This window comes from Silene latifolia, unplaced genomic scaffold (assembly GCF_048544455.1).
Source record: "Silene latifolia isolate original U9 population unplaced genomic scaffold, ASM4854445v1 scaffold_215, whole genome shotgun sequence".
Classification (NCBI taxonomy): Eukaryota; Viridiplantae; Streptophyta; class Magnoliopsida; order Caryophyllales; family Caryophyllaceae; genus Silene; species Silene latifolia.
Genome location: NW_027413171.1, coordinates 286,527 through 308,775, shown reverse-complemented (window position 1 = coordinate 308,775; position 22,249 = coordinate 286,527). Strand labels below are relative to the sequence as shown.

Below are 22,249 nucleotides of genomic sequence, written 5' to 3'. Positions count from 1 at the left end.
AGATGCTGAGCAGATGGCTTAGCAGGTGATGATGTTGATGTTTCTTGAGATGGCATGCGGGGTGTGGATGGGCGAGTCGACATCACTTAGCTGTTTGTTATAGCTGTTAGTAGTTCTGTTTACGATTTTGTTTTGTACCTTTGGAGTTGGTTTTAACTTTGTAACCGAACTTGTTAAGCTGCCTTTATTAAAGTTTCTTCTTTATTGTTCTATGATGCGTACTACCTCGGGCAGCCGAGATGATAACATCCTTATATGCTAAGTTAGTCCTTGGTAAGACACCTCTGTATATGGGGGTATTACACTGTTAAGGAAACTATTTCTAAGGGTTTTGTTGATGGACATTGGAGCATCAGTCTTGGGGTGTATGCAGTAAAGGGTTGCTATGAATGGTTGAGAATGAAGATGGATTAGGTGGACTGGTATAAGGCTATCTGGTGGTCCTATGACAGTGCCCAAGCATAATTCTATTGTCTATGTAACACCCCCACATACGAATGAGCCTTAACAAGACCTTTCTTAGTAAGGTAAGGGCGTTACTATCTCGGTTGCCCGGGTGTATATCAAATAGACCATAAAAAAACTTTTAATAAATTCTTTTACAACATAGAGCGAAAATTAAAAGATAAACAACACAGCTATACAAAGTACTGGTGAACTACTCTCGTTCAACGACCTACTCTATGTCAAGCGATGTGTTCAACCCAACAGCTAAACCAAGACAGTATCCACTCATAACCTGAAAAGTGTCACTGCTAACCATTTACCGGCAATATCAAATGGATCACCGCAGGCATAGATAACAAAAAGAAACACAACAACCACACCACACAGGTCAGTAAAAGTATAAGGTAATAAGAAGCAATAAGGACAACGAGCACCCAAAATGAGCAAGTCAATACCAATTCCACTGTCTCAAAACTCCATTGTAACCAATGGCTCTCATCGCAACGAGTAGCCGGGTTCCCATCGCAACAGGCAACCCCCACACCACCAGTGGTAGATCGCAACCTTGACACCTAAGTCCCGCTCATCGAAACAAGCGAACCCAGATCATTAATGTGCACATCCTCTTTGTGACGGGAACCACGAGGGGCGAACATGGGGGTTAAGACCATCTCCCAAAAATGGCTCCACAATCAATACCAACAATGTCACCAATATCAAAATGCCACAATAATCCACATCAAAGGTAATCACACATTTCCAATTAACTTATAATCAATCACATCAAACTGAGTAGGGAAATCCTACCTTTACGCCATGCCATGGAAATCACACTAATCACATCAAGCTCAATAAGAATCCACATCAACCCCTACAATTAGCAATCACGTCCTATTAGTATACTAGTAGAATCCACAAATCAATTACAAATGATTAGACACTTACCACGAAGAACATCTAGATGTCGTTGGCGGAAACGACCCGACTCGATGACTCCACTCCCGAGTTACATCCTTTCCCGGAGTAAGGTTCATGGTGAAACATTAGAATGAGTGGTGAGCTATGGGAGGATAGAGAGAGGGTTTTAGGTTAGGAATGATAAAACGTATGGCGGAAATGATTTGAGTTGCAACCTCCGCGTAATATAATAACACGTTGTCAGACGCGTACTCGGTCGAGTACCAAAGCTACTCGGTCGAGTATTCAATAACGAATATAAAATGTCTCTCCCTTCCATCAGTTACGAAGGATCCCACATGGTCAAAAGTCAATCAACAGGTCCCTAATAGGGTGGGTATTACAACCTGGCTTGTGGTTCAGCAAGCCTTAATGCTCAAAGATAGGCTTGTTCAGTTTCAGGTCAGTGCAGATGATCTTTGCTGTATTTGCCTTTTGCATACTGAAACTCGTGAGCATGTGTTTCTAGAATGTAAATACAATCAGGAAGTTTTGCTGAAAGTTGGGAGATGGCAGTGTACTGATGTTCAGTTTCTAGCATGCAGGTACACCATTTGGATGCAAAGAAATGAAGCCCGTTTACTGCAGTGTGTAACTAGGCCAAAGTTTTTAGGTAAGCAAATTTATTTTGTCATTAGATGTAGAGAGTTCAGCATTGTAATCTGAGTTGCATATCATACAATGATTCAGTTTAGTCAACCCCAAATTATTTTGTAGCTAAGGATTTAAAGTTATTGCCATAATTTTTCACATATGATGTAGTGACGTGTATGCCAATAATCTTGATCATTCTTGATAATAAAGCATAATGGAACTAGTCTTATTCATCATCTACATCTTGATAGATCTATCCAACTGGAATAAACTCTCTTCAATTTATCCTGCAATACAACATATACAGTACAACATAAGAATCAAGTGAGTAGCAATGTAGCATACCATAGTATGTGGATGCAGGGCGGAGTGTCAACATGGCAGAAGTATCGTATAAAGCATAGAAAATCATGTGTTGTGACAGGATTTAAAGGGGGCGAATGGCGATTATAATTTATACAGAGTATATGTTGTATTAATTTTGAATAACATACAATATATATCATATCAATACTATATATTAATTTCAGAAATCAAGGGACTTAAATGCAATTAAATAAATCTATACAAATTAATTATACCATATAATTTTTAATCATAGCATGTGTGATGTACCTAAACAAGAGACTTCAATGTAAATATTATATACTTTTAGTTGAAGTATAACTTTAGAGAATACCATAATATGGTGATTTTCCATAAAATAAACATGTTACACTTATGTTTTAATTAGTATAAAAAAATGTTAATATAATAAAAGTATGTTATATTTTGGTAATTATTAAAAGGTAAATAAATCAAGCTAGATTTCCAAAAAAAATATAATATTCCATAATTATTTTGATTTTTAATTTATTTAGTAAATATAATGATAATGATTGTTCTTAAATAATATTTTAATCTAATATTTCAGATTTATTTACATATATATATATAACTCTAATACAACTAGATAATCAACTAATATGATAGTAACTACCCATGTGAGTAATAAAAGCAACAATTATAAAAACAGGAGTAATGAAAGTCATACTAGCAGCAACGGTTGTAGTAAAATTAACAATAATGAATGCGGGAGTAGCGAAAGAAAAAATAATGACGGCGGGAGAAGTGGAAGTAATAGTAGTCACAACACATGCTATGAAAGTAAAAATAGAAACAACGGAGAGACTATGAAAAATTAACTAACAATTCGATTTTAGGAAAATATTAATTTATTTAAATATATGAGTTTGAGAAAACTAACTGGTTAACCATAAAAATAGCAGGAGTAGTTAAAGAAACAACAGTAACCGAATAAGTAGTGAACGTAATAGTATTAATCGGGGATGTAGTGAAAGTAATAATATTAACAGCGGGAGTGGTGAACGTGTCTCATAAATTGTTGATTAATTTACCTCTCATCATAATTTCTAGATATAAATTGTAAATGTATATGTTAACCAAATTTAGCGAATCATATTTCATAGAAAATAAAATTAAATGGTAAATAAAGATAGACCGGGCGTAGCCGGGCATCAAACCTAGTATACAGTACTATTTGTCGAATAACGAAACGCGTGCTATGTGTTGGGGAGTATAAAACCGATCATTAGCTTAACCCGTTGATTGAAATGGTTCATCTATCATAGTATCAGACCCACTGGTAATAGGTTGTTTTAGTCTGATGGCCTGGCAGACGGGTCACTCAAGGGATGTCCTTTCAGATTTGCACTATAACCGGGTCATTTCAAGTTTGAGTTGGGTAATTTTCCCGATAATCTGGTAATTTTCCGGATCTAGACAAGATTTTATACATAAGAGTAGAAAAGTAGACACATACTTGGAGCAGTCGGTGAAGGCACGGGGAATAACAAACTTCGGTACGCCACATTTACCAGGAAGGGCAAGGGCATAGAGACCAAGGATACCAGGATCGGCAATAACAGCCGATTTCATGCACTCACAAACACTTTTTCTGTCAGCTTTGGTGACCCCCATGCTGTTAACCTTCCTGATATATGGACAACACCCTGATGACAGTCTTTGGCCGCTCTCTAGGTACTCGAGACACGATCCAATATTATCTTTTATATAACTACATGAAACGCTGGCCTTTGTGAGTGGTGTAGCCAATGCTATGGACAAAAGGATAGTAGTGCAAGCCAATTTCATCAGGATGGTAGATCTACTCATTGTTTGACTGTTTTAGAACTGTGTCAAAGTTTGAAAGATATGTTTGATTTAAAGTCCCTTTTAAAGAAGAGTTTCAGAATACTACGAAAGATTATAGTATGTGGTTGCAATTGATTGGTAATTGATATGCTGGTCCCACTGTCTTTCTTTATGTTCCTCATCTAAATACTAGCACACCATGATAAATTGGACAAAACTTTTGGCATTTCCTAAACAACTTATCATGTCATTTGCTATCTATTTGACCCGTCTTAAACAAGAATTTGTGTTTATAATTAGTGTCAGATCTTTCTATAACTTCTGCTGAAAGCGTTTTATACAACAATTTTGCCATAAAAATTATGTTACATAACCCAAAATGAGAAGGCCTAAGAAGTAAATCATTCCATCTATAAGAAAAAGTTACCTTCTAGCAAAAAATTATTACTGCAGCAAAATTTCAGACCACGGAAATGACCAAGCAACCGGAAAACTGGAAAGGTGTTCCCTACGTTTTGAACAAGCTTGAGGGCACCTGGATAGCATTGAAATTCACGTCAGTATCTTAATTCATACTGTAACTAACAGTATAATTACGTGTATGGCTCTGATGCCCAAGTACAAGAAAATCAAATTAATCTCCAAGCAACGAGTATAGCTATTAACATCGCAGCAAAAGATAAGTAAAAGAAAAAAGGAAGGAAAAAAAAGACGAGAATTATTAACATCTTAATTTTAATTTAAAGGTGTAACAAAACAAGACACTGTTTTTGAAAACAAAGTTGTATTTTTGAATAAAAAGAGTTAAGATGTAAGAATAGGGGAAAAAAAAGTTGAGCAAAAGATATAATAAAACTAACATTCACATCCATTCAAGCTTTCAAAACCGCTTTGATCAAAGCTCTACATTTAGCATTCTAATCAAGTTTCAAGAAGCGAAGTGTGGTAAATGACATCATGAAAAAGCTTTTGCTCTAGATAATGTTGACATACCTTCAGATGATGTGGCATAATCTTGATATCATACGGAGCATGAAGCCATGCTTCAGGAGGATAAAACAAGAAATTTTCTGGTTTACTGGTATACACATCCGCATATTGATGGATGTGATAAGCGAAAGAAGATTCTTGTCCCGTGTCCGTGAGGAAAGTGGCACCGAAAGCTTTGTTGAACATGTTCTTCATCGTGCACCGAGCCTTTTGTCTTTCGTCATTAAGCTCTACAAGTAGTGACTTGTATGCTTCACCTTTTTCTGAACAAATAACAGTTGCATGCAACCTGCCGAGGAGTTCTTGGATAATGTGGAATTTTGCCTGTGTCAAAAGAGATTCAAAGGTTTAGAGTTTAGACAAAGTATAACACAACGCTAAAAAAAACACAGAAAGGATGAAACCATAAGATGTGTGATAAACTGACAACATATCTTCCATGTTCATTTACAACAAAGCTATCACCTCTAGAAAAAGAAAACAGAAATACACGGCACTTTGCAGTTAAATGAAAGAATAATCTTGGTATGAAGCCATACATTTGCAAAAACAAAGAGAATCACATCATTATCTGTTGGTATAATAATTGAGTTATATGTTTCCAAATTTCAATGGAATCAAAGAATCCTTAATCTTTGGTTCTAGATTACGATGGAATAAAGCAAAATGGCTCACTAAACCGGTTGAGCTTATTTTTATTGTGAAGTAACAATCATTAGATGCAGTTCTCGATGCATTTTTCATCTTCGGTCATTTGGAAACAACCTGGTCAAATATAAGTAAACAAATTTTAAATAAAGATTTCTAGTCACTTAAGTTTGTAACACTGGAAACCATTGCTCAAAGCCTCAAACTCGTCATTTTTTTTTTTGAAGTACCAGTGTTGGATATGTGTATGGAATTGTGGATACCAAACACTTCATTTTAGACAGGAAAATGCTTTTTACAAAAACTCGCCAATGTAACAGATGCACATGCATCCATGTCAGATACTCGCAAATAAACCTACCAATCGGGTCATTCGGATCAAGTCCGGATCAGGTTATTTTGGCAATGGTTCAGTTCCGGTTTTGATCATTGTGGGTTACCCTGGTTACGGGTTGGGTTGTTTTGGGTGTTTTAGGCTCAATTTGCCTTTGGGTCAATTCGCATACGAGTCTTGTTCAGATGGTACTTTTTCGGGTAAATTTTGGTCAAGTCAATTTGGTCAAGTCTACTCATAGATGAGTGTGAGCAACATAGATGATTACCTGCTCAAAACGATAGCTATCCTCATTCTGCGTTTGTATTTCATTCTGCACCAATCAAAATCATAATTATCAATCATAGCACAATAAAGTTTACAACATAGAACCAGTGTTTGCAATCTCGAATCTCACACCAGCATTGTCAATTGAAAGTTCCTATGAGAAATTAGAAATTGAAATAAAACAAAAAAAAAAGACCATCTTACTTTGATAATTTATTCAATGGGCATCAGGAACAAGGTTTTGGGGATGTAGAGGTAACACCAAGCATGGTTAATCGGGAATTTGTGCGTAGAATACAAAAGAGTGAAGTTAGAAAGGCGTTAAGGAAGATGGGGTCAAAGAAAGCAGAGGGACCGGATGGTATACCCATAGACGTTTGGAGGTGCTTCGGGGAGAAAGGGATTGAATGGGTAACCATGCTCTTCAACAAGATTTGGAGGAGCAACAAGATGCCATCGGCTTGGAGGAAAAGCACTCTTGTCCCTTTGTACAAGAACAAAGGTGATGTCCAAGAGTGTTCCAATTATCGGGGAATTAAACTTATGAGTCATACAATGAAGTTATGGGAGCGGGTAATCGAGCAAAGGCTTAGGAGATATGTAGACATCTCGGAAAACCAATTTGGATTTATGCCCGGGAGATCGACTATGGATGCGATTTTTATCATGAGACAGTTGATGGAATACCATCGGGACAAGAAGGATTTGCATATGGTTTTTATCGACTTGGAAAAGGCATATGATAGGGTACCAAGAGAAGTACTTTGGTGGGCTTTGGCGAGAAAGGGTGTGTCGCGAAAATATATTGACCTCATAAAGGACATGTATGAGGGGGCTAGTGCAAGTGTTCGCACTAATGTTGGGAGAACGGAAGAATTTCCTATTACCATCGGGGTGCATCAAGGTTCCGCACTTAGTCCTTTTCTCTTTGCTATAGTTATGGATGAGTTGACAAGGGATATTCGGACGACATCCCTTGGTGCATGATGTTTCTTGATGATATTGTGTTGATTGATGAGACAAAAGAAGGGGTGGAGAGAAAGTTGGAATTGTGGAGGCGGACTTTAGAGACTCGTGGGTTCAGCCGAGCGGGAGTAAGACCGAGTATTTGAGGTGTCAGTTCACTAAGGTGGCGGGGTTGAGATCGACAGAGGCGGGGAGTATCATTTTCGATGGGAATGTTGTTGAGGGTTCGGATTTCTTCGGATATCTAGGATCTATTATTCAAAAAGATGGGGAGTTAGACGGAGATGTGGCTCAGAGAATTAAAGCGGGATGGTTGAAATGGAAGAGTGCTTCAGGGTTTCTATGCGATAAAGATATGCCCCAAAGATTAAAGGGAAAATTTTATCGCACGGCAATTAGGCTCCTTACTACTTTACGACTCCGAGTGTTGGGCCGTGAAACATTGTCACATTCAAAAGATGAGTGTGGCGGAGATGTGCATGTTGAGGTGGATGTGCGGGCATACAAGGAAAGATCGGTTAAGGAATGAGGTGATTAGGGAAAAGGTTAAAGTGGCGCCAATAGAGGACAAGATGATGGAAAACCGACTAAGATGGTTTGGCCATGTGAGAAGGAGACCTATGAACGCACCCGATTAGGAGGGTGGAGACTTGGAGAACAGAAAAGGTCCCTAGAGGCAGAGGAAGACCGAGACAGACAAGGTTGAGAGTGATAGAGCACGATATGAGAGTTCTGGGGCTTGAGGAGAGTATGGTGACGGAGAGGGCACAATGGAGGGAAAGGATACATGTGGATTTTTAGTATTTGATGTTTTTTGACAGATTTAGTGTTTTTTTTTATTTATTTAATTTAAAGAAATTAATTTATTTATTTTTCTCTCCTTTATTACACACTTTTTCAACAACCACTTTCTTATAGATTTTACCTGGTTCATTCCGGATCCTTAACTCTATTTCGGTTTTTAAAAAATCGTTTTAATCTTTTCTCTCGATTTAAATTTTAAGTTTTTATAAAAGAAAGACGGAATTCGATTTTAAAACCCCTAAGTTCACCTTGACTTTCCATTACTTTTTCGTTCTCCCTTTTGTTTTATCTTCCCTTTTTATTCGCATTTTGAGGCGTGCGTTCACCCATGGACGGTTCGAAAGGATGATTCATGTCATCCGACCCCAAATCATTTTGGGATTAAGGCTCTGATGTTGTTGTTGTTGTTGTAATGCATAGCAGTCAAAGAAATGGCACGAGATCAAGCATTTCCAACAAAACATTATCAGATCTTGAAGTCTGTCGCTATGTTGAATAAATAAAAAATGAACAGTCATTGGACTTGTTATACCTATTTTTATAAACTATGTTCAAACAGAATAAGGCTACACCATGGCTTCATATTTAGCTGATCATTCAAAGTTTGCTCTTCTCTTAAAAACAAAAAAAAAAAAAAAAGGACCCGGCATGAGTTTCTTATATGGTACATATTCCGTACACATTAACTTATTCTAGCCTGTTAAGTGGGAGTGTGTGCTCCCTTTGATTCTTATTTTTTCATCATGAAAATTGAAAAAAAAAACAAAAGAAAAAAAAAGAGAAAAAAAACTCAGATTAGAAAAAGAAGTGAAAATATGATTGTAAATACTTAAAAACTACGACTCTGACTCCTAAAATTAAGATTTGATGATGCTTCACAAATTCAGAAGTCAGCCAGCCATAATTCACGGTCTACAATATAATAGGCATAAATGCATACATGTAAAAACAATATGCAGTAGATAAAGATATCACAGTGCACATGTATTCCAAGATATATAATTATTAAGACAGAAGAGCAAAGTAAAATAAGGAACATACTTCCAATTCGTGAATAATAGCAGCGGTACGCCAACCCGCTTTAGAAGGCCCTCTGAGATCGCTAAACAAATGGTCGCCAAAGTATATGACCTAAATGTTTACAGAGAGTGGGAATAAGGGAAAAGAAGATGAAGAAAAATAAAAATTTCAAAAGGTAAAAAACTAATTTGACATTCCTTTCATATTCTAACAAGTAAAGACAGGAAAATAAGAACCCTAAGTATACCTCCGGGCCATGCCACTTTGTAATTTGAAGAAAGGATTTGAGGCATCCATGGTAATATATCTTATTAGGAAGAAACGCATCCACCTTAGAAAATGCCAACCTATCTTTCTTGGTGTCATAACATCTGCAGCACAGAACTTGAAATGTATAGTATGATGGATAAAATACTTTCAATTCCCATAAGCAAGGTAAACCATAGGCGTAGCTAGTTGGGGTGCGGTGGGTGCGCTTGCATCCCCTCTGAATTCTGAAAATAATTGATAAGTACAGAAAGAAACAAATATGGACTACAAATCTCTCTTGGTGCAGCGGATAGAAACTCAAATAACTTCACCGAGGTCTAGTGTTCGAGACTTCTAATGCACACACTTGCTCTTTTTTTTTTTTTGTTGATTTCCGTAGGCTAAATAGTTTAGTTAGTACAGTAGTAGTCGAGGAGTTGCTATAAATAACAGTTGAAAATTATTTATATTAACAATATGGGGTATTTCTTGAAATTTGTTCATTTTGGTATCTTTCCGTCATTATGTTTTTAATCCTGCATTTTGTATCAATAAGTTATTATTATCCCATTCTTCCTCCGGTTTCCAAAATTCAACCTTTTTTTTAAACTAATTTATCCATATAAAAAACCCTACTTATTTCAAAATCTATCAAAAGTCAAATAAAGTTAGTTGTATTTGTTTGTATACTTTATGACTAAGTTAATTTAGATAATAATTTGCATATTAGGATGTGGGAGTTAAATAATATATTAGTATAGTTTTGTTTGAATTAATACATTTTTTTCCTCTTTTTAGAGGCTAATAATTCGGAAATCTACTAGCTTTGACTACAATATTCAAAAGACACACAACTTTATAATACTCTATTTATATGTCAATTTTTCATAGCATATAATTTTGCATCCCCTATGAGCAAATCCTAGATACGCCACTGAGGTAAACCTTGTGTAACTGGGAAGATCACAGAGCAAACATAAGAAAGAACACGAATAACTAAGAATCACACATGGTCTCTAGACGTGTAGGCTTAACATCCCAGGTAGAGATACAGAAAAGGTATTAACATCCCAGATGGAGATTCAGAAAATATATGACGCTGACACATACAGTTACTAACATTAAGAAGACAGATATCCACAGAATCAGGTTGACTTAATAAGAAAATAGAGTACAAAATAACCGAAAGAGAAATTTTTTTGTAGAATAAGCTGGATGTTGCATCAGCAAATAGACATATACTCATTTAGAAACTCAATCGAAAGAATACCCTCTACTAAAGAGGAATACTAAAATTTCGTAAAATGGTTGGACAAACTAATTCATGGTACCTGTTTTTTTTATAAGAATAAAAGGGATCATTCCAGTTCGAAAAACTTGCACGTATAGAGTATAAGGCCAGGGTCCAGGGATGATAAAATTTTACAATAGGGCCTAATTTGTTATTTGTCATAATTGTGACAATGTTTAAAGACAATACTGATAATTTTATAAGCAAGCGAGGATCTTTGAACGAAACTGAATAAGTTAGAGATAACAAAACAAGGAACTCCAAATTTCATACTGAAGAGTGGTTATCAATGATATAGTTGAACTGGATCTAGTAATAAGAGAAGTGCCCATTTATTTGTCAAAATTGTGTCTTATTCCTGTTAAGAATAATTCAGTAGAAACTAGAAAGTAACAAAGAGCAGAAGGCGATTACCGGAATGGACGCTCTGATGTATAGAAGTCTGGCTTATTGGCCTTAGCAATGACGACATCAAAAAGCTCTCTCCAAGAATCTCCACATCCCAGTGAATCCTAATCAACATAATGAAAGCACACCGCGTAATTAATGGTTTGTCATGACACAAAAAATTAAAAGTCCAAAATGACACAGCACAGAATTTAGGCATTGTCAAACAAATGAGTAAACGACATGATGCACTTGTACAGTTGCACCCACCGTTAATGATGAAAGTGATGAAGTACACGGTTGGATAATATTGTATCCTCACAAAACAATGTAATTCTAGACAAAGTAGCCTCTTGACATCCAACACACTTCAGGCAGTCGTCGCAACAGTCAAAGCTCTACTTAAAGGAACAACACTACACAAATAAGAAATTGGCTTAAAAAAATGCTTCATTAGATCATTCGGAAATAGCTCTTGAAGGTGTGGATCACATCTAGAACCTCACATATACGCCCCTCTTTAGGAAAAAATAAAAATAAATAATGTTCATCAACGTATTTGATGGTGTGAACAACATGTCAAGCCAAACTTCTTACACCAGCTATCGCCACCCAAGTCACGTTCACAAAAAGTGTATAAAAGAAAAAAAAAAAAAACGAAATTTATAAGCTTCTCTGAGGAATTAACAGATGCTGGGGACATGGGAGTTTTCAATGGGGGTTCATGGGGTTCCATTGAACCCCCATTGAACAAAGATAAGAATAATTTAGTGTAGTATTGTATCATTATTGGGAAAGTGGTGTAGCAGTAAAGCATGATTGTTTTTGTTTTAAAATTTTCTATAATAGATTTTCTCAGTGTTAAAGTTTATTAAAAAAAATGTGTGTAAAATTGAACCCCCATTGCACCCGTCCTAGAAACGCCACTGGTTGGGGATAATGTAATGAGTATGCACAGAGCCACAGAATTAAACCTTAATGATAATGGGAATTACCTCTAAGAGGAAGCGCATGCCTCCATCAACAAAATAATACGGTGAATTAGTGAGCAAGAACAGTTTCTTTCCTTTATCTCTCAACATCCTCAAAAAGCAATGCAGCTGACCCTGTTTGATAGATCAATGCAAGACACAATAAACAAAAACATGAATACATTGATGAATGATAGAAAATCACTGACGTCACAGATCCCTTCAATATAGAAGAACAGTGATATCAAGACTGATAATGATAATTAACAGTAACTGAAAACCACAGCTGTTTTGACAGAATAGCAATATCACTTACATTTTTGACAAGGTACCTGTGGGGATCAGAAATAATGGCTCTGTGAGCCAATCCACTTCTATGGACATGTTGGATTGCATGATTGACATCTTGATAAACATAAGAAGCATCAAACTCCAATTTTTTATCAACAAAATGTTGCACTATGTCCGCAATCAAGCATGCCTTCAAAGAAAATAAATAAATGAAAGAGGTTAAAAGTAGGGGGATCGTAAAAGCAAGCATAGATACATAAGTATTTTCAAAGCCAGAAGATGCTGTGCTAAGCCTTGTGTAAATAAGTCAAGGCTTAACCACACTAACTGGATATGATCAAAATCAGTTAGTTAAGAAAAATGGCCACTGGGATGGCATTTCATAATAAATAGCGGATATTGCTGCTTGAAATATATGAGACAATAAAAAAAATAACAGAAGGCATTTCATATTCGCACGGACACAAAGCATGATTCATGTGAACGTGCCTAACTAAAATGATGGCAGAAGAAATATTTACCTCACTAAAGCAGAAGAAATCCATTAGACTAACAAGTCCCCGTGCTTGGTCACGACCAATATGTCTTGTTCCATATATCTCTATTATCTGCTCCCGACTAAGCTGGACAAGTAAATAAAAAACAGAAGCAGATGTCAGACTGCATATAATTTGCTATATACAAGAACTAGATATCCGAGAGCAAATACATGACTAAAAGTCTAGAACTGCTAGAGAGAATAACAAAAAGCTCTTGTGCAAAATATTACAATATAAAAGCCATTTAACACATGCAGCCACTATTGAGGGTACAAGGATTAAGGGTGCATTTGGAATATTTTCAATCCAAAATCCAATTAAAACAATAACGTGTCATATTTTTCTGCTCCATAAGAGAAATTGAAACCCACATTCCACAAAACATTTCTTAATTCAAATCCATCTGAGGCATAATTTTTTTCGCTTAACCAAAACAGAAATCCAATATATAAAATCAAAAATCAATATTAACCCTATACTGAGGTTCACACAAATTAACTTAAAAGATAAAACAAGATTGGTAAACTCAATTATGAGGTAGTTATAATATTAGGACACGGCATTCTACAATAAAGAATATCATGTTAACATGGTTGTTAGGGTGCAAACCCTTGTCCCACATCGGTAGAATAAAGATGGAAGATCATCTTTATAAGTGTCTACAAAATATAATAGTATGAGGCCTTTTGGGAAGGAGCCCAAGAGTAAATCCGTGAGGGCTTGGCCCAAAGCGGACAATATTGTACTATTATGGGTTGTGGACACAGATGCAGCAGAGGCCCAACACGGAGATATTCACGCTTCCGCACAACAATGGTCCAATTAACTTTGGTGAACGGCATTGACACCCTCAAAGCAAATAAATTTCTTTTTTGATTAGGAGACATAGTAAAACATTTCTCTTGGAAAATTTTCACTCTCTCTTCTCTGCATTCTCTCTTCACAACTTGACAGTCCCTCTCTAATCATGATATGAGGCTACTGAATCAAATGCTTGCTTTATAAGCTTAATCAAATTGATTAAATATTCCTCATAGGATAACTTCCATCAACTACTAAATCTTGTGGCTAAACACATGCAGCTACAATTGTTACCGTCAATTTTAAATCTTAATTTTGTCTCTGGGTGTTCGTGGGGATTTGCATTCATTTTGTTCAAAGTATCACTATCAATTAAACTCATGTTTTGGGAGGATTTTGCTACAGTTGGCATGTTTCGGTAATTAACCAGCACGATTCCTTGGTCACTGAGTACTATTTTGTTTCCCACAAATACAAATTACTCTCCAAAAGTACACTCATACAGAAGAAAATAGGCTCATTACAGATCATATAAGAACAGAAATAGCCAATAAGCAGTGCTATGTCGGCCTACATAATTCAGATAAAGATGAAGGCTGTCAAAGCACAAGACAAAAGCACAGAAAAAACAGAAGAGAACCCACCTTACGCCTGCCAAAGTAGCAACCATCAGGCTCAATTGACCCAAAAAAATCCAGCTTCAAGAGACAACCTTTCAACTTATCATAGTATAGTCCTCTGATAGGGAAGGTAGGGTCATATTTGAACTTCATGCAGCTCTCAGGGTACCTAAGCTAAAATAACAGCAGTCGATCAAATGACACTGAACTATCCACCATGGACACAAATTTACTTAACTTCATCTTTTTGTGAAAAAAAAGGCAAACCTACCTCATTGACCAGATGCTCCTTTGCAAGGTCATAAATTAGAGTTTGCAAATTAGAAGAGTAATGTGCAAGTGTGTAATCATAGTCGAATCCATAAACTTGCACATTGTCCAACCGCAGATTCTTATTCACATATATCCCTACAAGAGCCAAAATAATAATTTATTAATCCGCACATCTAAAATGAGCCATTCAATCGATGTACTCAAGAAAGTTTGGTTCAGCAGCTCAAGTCTATAAGATATGAAGATATGCCTTATTTACCACTTGGCATCTCCTTTTTTACCCTTACCTAAAGTTTCTTCAAAACTTTACCTTTTCAACCTTAATTTTGTTTTGTTTTGTTTTGTTTTGCACTGCCTTTCTTCTACCATTTCTTAAAGTTTTTCTCCACTTCATCTCTTGATATGATTCATTCCTCACCTTCCATTATTTTCTCCATTTTCTATTTGCTTCGTCTCTCCCTTTCACAAACCGTCTTTCCAATATCCACCTCTATCTTTCTAGTATTCACTTTAACATGTCCATTGACGGTTCCATATAGTAGAGCGTGCAAACTTTAGCCAAGTCATTAAACGCATTTTAATCACTTCTTGTGATCAAAAGTTCAAGTCATTAAACGCATTCATAAATAATTCAACGACACTCAACATCATATAGTAGCTGACTCGAACATAATTCGACCTAGAATTAGCCAACAACAAAGAAAAAAATCAATCATGAAAGGATACCTTCGGGATTCATTTTAGGCATAGACTTAAGTGCCTCAGGAATATTCAAGAAACTTTGCTTGGCCGCATCAAATTCACGGCGAATTCTCGCAACCTCATCGTCAACAACGTCCTCATTGTCGATTGTCAGCACTCTCTGCTCACTGTAATGCCTGCAGAAACCAGGTCCCAATCCTACAAAATTCAACACCCCATCAACATCAATTCACAAATTCACAAATCAAAGCTACCAAAAAAAAAAGATCCAAATCACGACAGAAATTATAACGACATAGAACCTTGGAGCGAAATGAGATGATGGCGCAGAAATGGGCGGAAAGTGGGAAGAAGGCGGCGAACAGAAGCCATGGGAGAATGGAAATGAATCAAAATGGTGAATGCATTGAGAAATTAGGGTTCGTAGATTGAAAAACTAAAGTTGGTTTTGAGGATGAAGATGAGGATGAAGAGTGTTTAGAGAAGAGTTGGACACTTCCTAGTTCCTTGGCGATTTTTGGACAAGGATTATGATTTATGGGAGGTGGGAAACGGGAAAATTTAAGCCAGAGTTCATTTAGAAAGTTGTTTGCGTCACTACACCCTCTACTTTTGTAATTAACGACTTTACTACATCAATCCGTCTGATTGTTGACAAACATTATACATGTCTAAAGCTATAAATGGGATGATGGCACAGAAATAGCTTTCTTACAGATAGTTAGTCTTGCTGAAGACGGGTCAAAGTAAGTGACGAATAATGTCACTCACAAAACGGATAGGGGACAAGGTGGGGGCACCCCATGTGCTTCCCTCTCTCCTCTATTTGGGTCATTTGTGAGAGTAAATGGTATCCGTCACTCCAAAGTGACGGATACGTGACGTCTTCAATGAGATTTTGTGTCTTACAAAATGTAAGTGGGAGAGTAAGTAAAACTACTTGCACTTTTTGCTCTCATTTGTGAGAGGAAGACTATCCGTCTACAGCTTTAGACGGATATTTTCCATCTAAAGTGATAATTGCTAGATTATGATAAGTCACGTCTTTTCAATTGCTAAAATTACCTCTTAAGTTAATATTAAGTCGAAATTGACTTGAACAAGTATCAATTTCGGTAATGCAATCGTTTTGGTGGGACAGATATCGAGTTGTTTAAATTCGTTTTTATAAGTTATGATAAGTCACGGTTGAACTAGATTAATATGCTCTCCAAATTACAATAAATAAGTTCTCTAATTGACTGAGAAAAGAACTAACCCATCAATAATTTTCCAATAAATAAGTATTGCAGTCTAGAACTCTCGATCACAACATCAGCGACACGATTGGGTTTCCCATTTGAACCGAATTTGACACCTTTAAATAAGTTCTTTTAACATCCATCATTAAATCATATTGCTGCAAGTGTTGGTAAATTTGCCGGATAATTACCGATTTTTGTTGATTAGGGCTTCGCAAAACAATGCAACCCAACCACCTCCCAATACCGCTTGAAAACCCAATTATTTCCACCAACGTGAACTTAATCGAAGGCGACAAATTATTAGAAACAAGGTTACATCTTTTCTTAATTAGTTGTAAATCATTTATTATTTCAAGCAAATGTTTTAATGCGTGTCATATTAACCTTAATTATGTGCTCTGAGTTGAAAGTTAATCAGAAGTGAAACATAAAAGAGATATATCGATATATCTCTAGACCGAATCTCAATTACTCCGATCCAAATCCACTAAACCCGATAGATCATGTTTTCTATGTCCAATTAGAGAGACAGAAAAAAGTTAAGGGTATGTTTGGATTGAGAGATTTAGAGGGAAAAGAAAGGGAGGGGAACTAGGGAATTTAAAATCTTTTGTTTGGATAGCAAACAGGGGGGGGGGAGAAGAGATTTGGAGGCATCCATTTTCCCTCCTCCAAGGCAAATCAAAATCTCTCCACAATATCCAAGATTTGGAGGAAAATTGTATCCAAACACCCACCCCCATTCCCCCTCCCTTTCCCTTCCCTCCCTTCCCCTTCCCTCATTCCCCTTCCCTTCCCTCATTCCCACCCTTCCCCATCCTTTTCCCTTATTCGCACCTCATTTTCCATCCAATTTCATAATTACATTTATGCAACAATGGGGTTCCCCCAGAAAAAATTTTGAATTCCCAAAAGTTATAAAATTACTTTAATTTTGAAGCAAAAGTTCATTACTTTCCCCAAATGGGGTTGCTCATTTGAGGAAAGAGAAGGCAAATGGGGAGGTGATTTCTCTCCTTTGCGGATGCTCTTAAGGCCCAGAGAAAGAATCGAAAAACAGAAAATGTGAAGCAAAAGTTCATTACTTTCCCCTAGAGCTGTTCAAATGCGGGTTTGGGCCGGACATAGGCCGGACCGTGAAGGGAAAAGTTGTCTTTTAAGACCTTAGTGGGCGGGCCGGGCCATAATTATGGGCCAATTATCCTTGCCCTTTACCCGCCCTTTAATCAAAAGTCGGGCGGCCCATGGGTTAATGGGTCCATAACACGAAACTTCAATTTAGATGTTTTATTAATTAAAATATATAAGAGTACCCAATATATAAATATTTTTGTTATATTTTAACCTTTATAGTTTACTTATTATTTTAGTGTTCCACATCCCTATAAAATTGATACAATTTTCTTTGAAAATGTCTGTTTTTAAGAGTAAAAATAAAGGATTTAAATAGTAAACGGGCCTAATGGGTCAGCCCATTGAATTTTCTTATTTTCCATCCCCGCCCAATTAACTTCGTGGCTGGGCTTGACCCGCCCTCTTAATTTTTCGAGTAAAAATTACTTGTCCAAGCCCACGTAATAAGCGGGCTGAACGGGACGGGCTAATGGGCGGGATGACCCATGAACAGCTATACTTTCCCCCTTCATCAACCAATCCTCCACCCTAGTAACAAAATTACTCTCAACTCTTGAAACAAGCTTTTCTCGTATGGCGTCTTTCAACCCAAATTCTTTCTTGTATAAAAATTCAACTAACGTTTTTGACATTGCTGAAAGTCGAATGAACCCCTCTTTTGTACCACCCTCTTCTGCTATTGACTTCCTCACTCTTTGCAACCGTCTCAAGGTATATAACTTTATACAAATACTCAGTGTAAGCCGGCCTTACATAACAAGTTTGTAAAACGGAATTTATAAACTTTACATTTAGAAAGAACTAGTAAGTTTGTGTTTTTGGGCTAAAGTTGTGTTCTTTTGACAGACAACAAAGAGGGCAGGTTGGGTGAAGAAAGATGTTAAAAACCCAGAATCAATTTCTGATCATATGTATCGTATGGGATTAATGGCACTCATTTCTTCTGATTTTCCTGGTCTTAATCGCGACAAGTATGCTTTATTATTATCTGGGTTCTTTTTGTGATTTATAGTTGGGCAGTTCTTAATTTTTGTTATTATGAAATGATGATGATTTTTCAGGTGTGTGAAAATGGCCATTGTACATGACATTGCAGAAGGTGAGGATTGTGTTTGACTTGTTAATTCTTATTAATTGTTCGGAAGTTCAGTTCTTTCGATTGCTTATTGTTTTGTTGGTAGATTACTGACTTGAAATATGTGGGTTAGTTGCGCACTTTTAAGTAACAAGAGTAAATATTTCGATTGAATGAGTGACAAGTTTGTGTAAGATTGAGGCATCTCTGGATGGAGTTTATAGCGGCTATAGTTCAAGCTGAGAAATAGGATTGCGGCTATAGTTCAAGCTGAGAAATGGGATAGCGGCTATAGTTCAAGCTGTTCGTCCAGACACCACATGCCAGGTTATCCCTCCTAAGGTTTCAGTTACCTCGAAGTGGGTTAATGCTTAGGAGTTCATGTGGTGTTCTATCAAACTACTGTCTGTTTTGCTTTAGCATGGGATGGCTACAGAAGTTGTACTTGACAGAATATGATTTGCGAAAGTTGGTCTGAAGTTGTTTTGTATCTTAAGGAAGAAGTTTTCTACTTCTAGGTAGCATCCTAAAGAGTTAGTTATTTGTGTGGAAGTAAAATTGCTGTAACATTTTGTGCTGGATGCACGAACAGGGCAACTAATGTCACTTTGATTAAGAAAATGGATACTTAAAGATGATTTTGCTTAATGTTGCTAAGGGGAAAGTGAGAGATTTGCAGTGGGATAGTTGGACTTTTGTGTCTTATCCATCTAATGAACTCAATTGCTTGGTTCTTCATCAACATGTCCTTTGGTTGTGTTGTTCCGCTATTCTTCTAATCGTATCTTCAATATATTTCGATTTATTTCTCTTTTCCATTTAATCAATTTAACTTGCTTTTGATCGCCTTTTCCCAAATTCTTTCAGCAATAGTTGGTGATATTACACCTTGTGATGGTATTTCTAAGGAGGAGAAGAATCGCAGGGAAAAGGAAGCACTCGACCACATGTGCAATGTCCTTGGTGGAGGATCAAGAGGTATCCTTTATTACCTATTTTTACTTGCCAATTTATGTACATTTCTTGGGCCTTGGGGGGAGGTCCCTTTAAGTCCTTGCTTGTTGAGTCTCCGGTATAAATTTCCGAGAAGAAGATCAAGTTGCTTCATGAATTCAACTAGTATTCATCTATAGGTTTTAACAATCTTACTGTTTGAGAGATGGCGTTGCTTAGTTAAATTGCTATATATTGATACTGTATACGTATATTACTAAACAGCTGAAGAGATTCATGATTTGTGGATGGAGTATGAAGAAAATTCATCCTTGGAAGCGAAGCTGGTGAAGGACTTTGACAAAGTACGTAGTCCTTTTGAGAGCGCCTTATGTTTTATGCTTCTAGTTTGTCCCTTATTTCAAAATAGGGTCTTATTTTTGCAGATCTTATGTCTTGTTCCATAGCACTGATTACCCGACTAATCTTTTTAATTAATCCACAACAAAAAGAGAGCCTAAATTCCAAAATGATTTTGGTTGGTTAACATAAATCGTCATCTACCGTCAATGTTAAACAAATTTATGTCTTACAGACAGATCTCATACTTTTATAAGAGCCATATTGTATTGATTGTAATGGGTTGTAGTAAACAATTAACTTAAAAAGAATCTATTGAGGTTAGTTCAGTTGAACGCAGTCCAAATTAGCAAATTTCAGTTGATACGGCCTAATTAAAATGTTCCACAGCTGATAATTCGTTGTCATATGTCTTTCTATTAACCTAATTTTGGGCTGGCTGTTTCTTTTTACCAGATTGAGATGATACTTCAAGCTTTAGAGTATGAGAAAGGTTAGACGGCCAACTTAACAGGCTCATCTGTTGTTTGCTTCTTCTATCGCACAAATTTTTTACTTGTTTCACTGTTTGTGGAAAATAATATTTGCTGACTACACATTGACATTGTTTTCTATTGAACTACATTACTACAGTATCGTAAAATTAAGATAGCGATTGACATTCTGCTGCTCTTTTTGGTTTGTCTTTGTGCAGATCAAGGGAAGGATCTGGAAGAGTTCTTTGTGTCTACTGCAGGTATTGCATTTCCGATTAACTGGCTCATATTTATCTTTAGAGCTGGGGAGTTCTTTTTATCTTTGTTACATTTACCCTTGAGTCACAAGAATTGGAGCAGTCATGGCAGCATTAGGTTGTCACTGGATTATTTGAGTTTCGATTCTTTAGTTGTGCTTTTCTAAATGTGGGATAGAGACCTCTATACTCTCCTAGTCTTGATGAAATTTTAGCTTGTTTATATGTTTCAGTTTGTACCCTCCCCGTCTCTTTTTCTTTCTCAAAATAATGCTCGAAAAAAATACCGAATTTTTAGGGTCCAGATTCAAACTTGACTGTTAATATGGTGTACGCACATGATTGTATTTCCTCTGTTGGAAAGTCATAAAACCTCCATTTCATAAAATAGTCCTTAATGATACAGTTGAGCATGACACATTTGCTGCTTGTTGGCATGCCACTTGTTCAGAAACGACACTTAGACAATTCATTTGTGGGCCTAAACCATTTATATTTTTTCCATAACACAACTGTTTCCGACATTCCAACACCCAGAGATGCACCTGTGTACGACTGTTGTAGCTGAGTCTGAGGAGCATAGGTTTGGATGCCAAATTGATAGGTTAATGCAATCACTTCTATTCTTAATATGAAATCTGGCTGCAGGGAAGTTCCAGACTGACATGGGAAAAGCATGGGCATCAGAGATTGTATCAAGAAGAAACAAGCATTAATTCTACTCAAAAAATTCCTCATTTTGCTTAAAGCTTGTTTATCGACATTGTTAGTGGTGAAGCACTTGGAAGCCTTGAATACTATGTACGTGCTCTGAGTCCTGACAGGATTTCACTTGAATTAGCTGTAAGCCTGTAAGTCATTCCACTTGATGTGGTTCGGCTAAAACCAGGTTGGATATCATGTTTTCACTTGTGCCCAAACATCGTTTTGAGGTCTCTGTTCACCAAAAGAACCAAGTTTGTGTTCGGATGTATTTAGTTTTATCCAATGTAGCCAATTGCTGTCACTTAATACAGAATTTGTTATATCTTCGTTTTACGCTTTTAAGCTGTGAGTGCTTATCAGTTCATACTACAGACTGACAGATGATGTAAACATGACTACAATACCACTTGTTGGATCTATTTGCAGCGAACACATAGATGGCTACGGGGAAGACTAGGCACAAGTATGATGATTTCCATCATAAAGCCAAGACATTTGCATATAACACCTTTGTAACAAAGGTAGATAGCAGATAAAACTTGCTAATACACAAGACTAGAACTTTATCCCAAGCAAATGTGCTTCATTCCTTTCACTTTTTCTGACCTTATCTCTTCATTTATTTCGTACATCAGGATATCTGACCCCCTTCCTCCACACCCGGTTCCTATTGCCACCCGCCCATTCTTTATCACCATTGCCTCACCCTGCCCAGCCCACCATGTCCGCCTTTTCCCAAATCATACTTAGGAAGTATTGT

The 22,249-nt window shown here is 36.7% G+C and overlaps 2 protein-coding genes and 1 long non-coding RNA gene across 3 annotated transcripts; 1 reads left to right on the top strand and 2 right to left on the bottom strand.

Annotated features, from left to right (window-relative positions):
- Positions 1 to 1,271: 1,271 nt before the first annotated feature.
- LOC141638688 (uncharacterized) lies at positions 1,272 to 1,500 on the bottom strand. Its single transcript, XR_012542186.1, has 2 exons — positions 1,393 to 1,500; positions 1,272 to 1,318 (listed from the first exon to the last, which is right to left on the bottom strand). It is a non-coding gene; the product is annotated as an uncharacterized LOC141638688 (long non-coding RNA).
- Positions 1,501 to 4,435: 2,935 nt separating this feature from the next.
- LOC141638687 (uncharacterized) lies at positions 4,436 to 15,802 on the bottom strand. Its single transcript, XM_074448033.1, has 13 exons — positions 15,608 to 15,802; positions 15,330 to 15,503; positions 14,602 to 14,738; positions 14,355 to 14,504; positions 12,892 to 12,993; positions 12,396 to 12,560; positions 12,104 to 12,214; positions 11,136 to 11,233; positions 9,429 to 9,552; positions 9,203 to 9,292; positions 6,393 to 6,437; positions 5,146 to 5,466; positions 4,436 to 4,687 (listed from the first exon to the last, which is right to left on the bottom strand). The coding sequence occupies exons 1-13, from the start codon at positions 15,675 to 15,677 to the stop codon at positions 4,661 to 4,663; spliced, it is 1,614 nt and encodes a 537-aa protein (XP_074304134.1). The 5' UTR covers positions 15,678 to 15,802; the 3' UTR covers positions 4,436 to 4,660.
- Positions 15,803 to 18,158: 2,356 nt separating this feature from the next.
- Positions 18,159 to 21,921, top strand: LOC141638689 (uncharacterized). Its single transcript, XM_074448034.1, has 8 exons — positions 18,159 to 18,394; positions 18,530 to 18,654; positions 18,745 to 18,782; positions 19,626 to 19,736; positions 19,977 to 20,056; positions 20,508 to 20,544; positions 20,746 to 20,787; positions 21,433 to 21,921. The coding sequence occupies exons 1-8, from the start codon at positions 18,257 to 18,259 to the stop codon at positions 21,498 to 21,500; spliced, it is 639 nt and encodes a 212-aa protein (XP_074304135.1). The 5' UTR covers positions 18,159 to 18,256; the 3' UTR covers positions 21,501 to 21,921.
- Positions 21,922 to 22,249: the final 328 nt, after the last annotated feature.

What these genes read in the sequence shown, in the direction of transcription:
- LOC141638687 (XM_074448033.1), bottom strand. Translation starts at nt 15,677, where the DNA reads ATGGCTTCTGTTCGCCGCCTTCTTCCCACTTTCCGCCCATTTCTGCGC. An exon ending in TCATCTCATTTCGCTCCAAG is followed by an intron (nt 15,504 to 15,607) that starts GTTCTATGTCGT and finishes TGAATTTTGTAG; the next exon opens with GATTGGGACCTGGTTTCTGC. An exon ending in GCATGCGCTTCCTCTTAGAG is followed by an intron (nt 11,234 to 12,103) that starts GTAATTCCCATT and finishes TATGTTGATTAG; the next exon opens with GATTCACTGGGATGTGGAGA.
- LOC141638689 (XM_074448034.1), top strand. Translation starts at nt 18,257, where the DNA reads ATGGCGTCTTTCAACCCAAATTCTTTCTTGTATAAAAATTCAACTAAC. An exon ending in TGTACATGACATTGCAGAAG is followed by an intron (nt 18,783 to 19,625) that starts GTGAGGATTGTG and finishes AAATTCTTTCAG; the next exon opens with CAATAGTTGGTGATATTACA. An exon ending in AGCTTTAGAGTATGAGAAAG is followed by an intron (nt 20,545 to 20,745) that starts GTTAGACGGCCA and finishes GTCTTTGTGCAG; the next exon opens with ATCAAGGGAAGGATCTGGAA.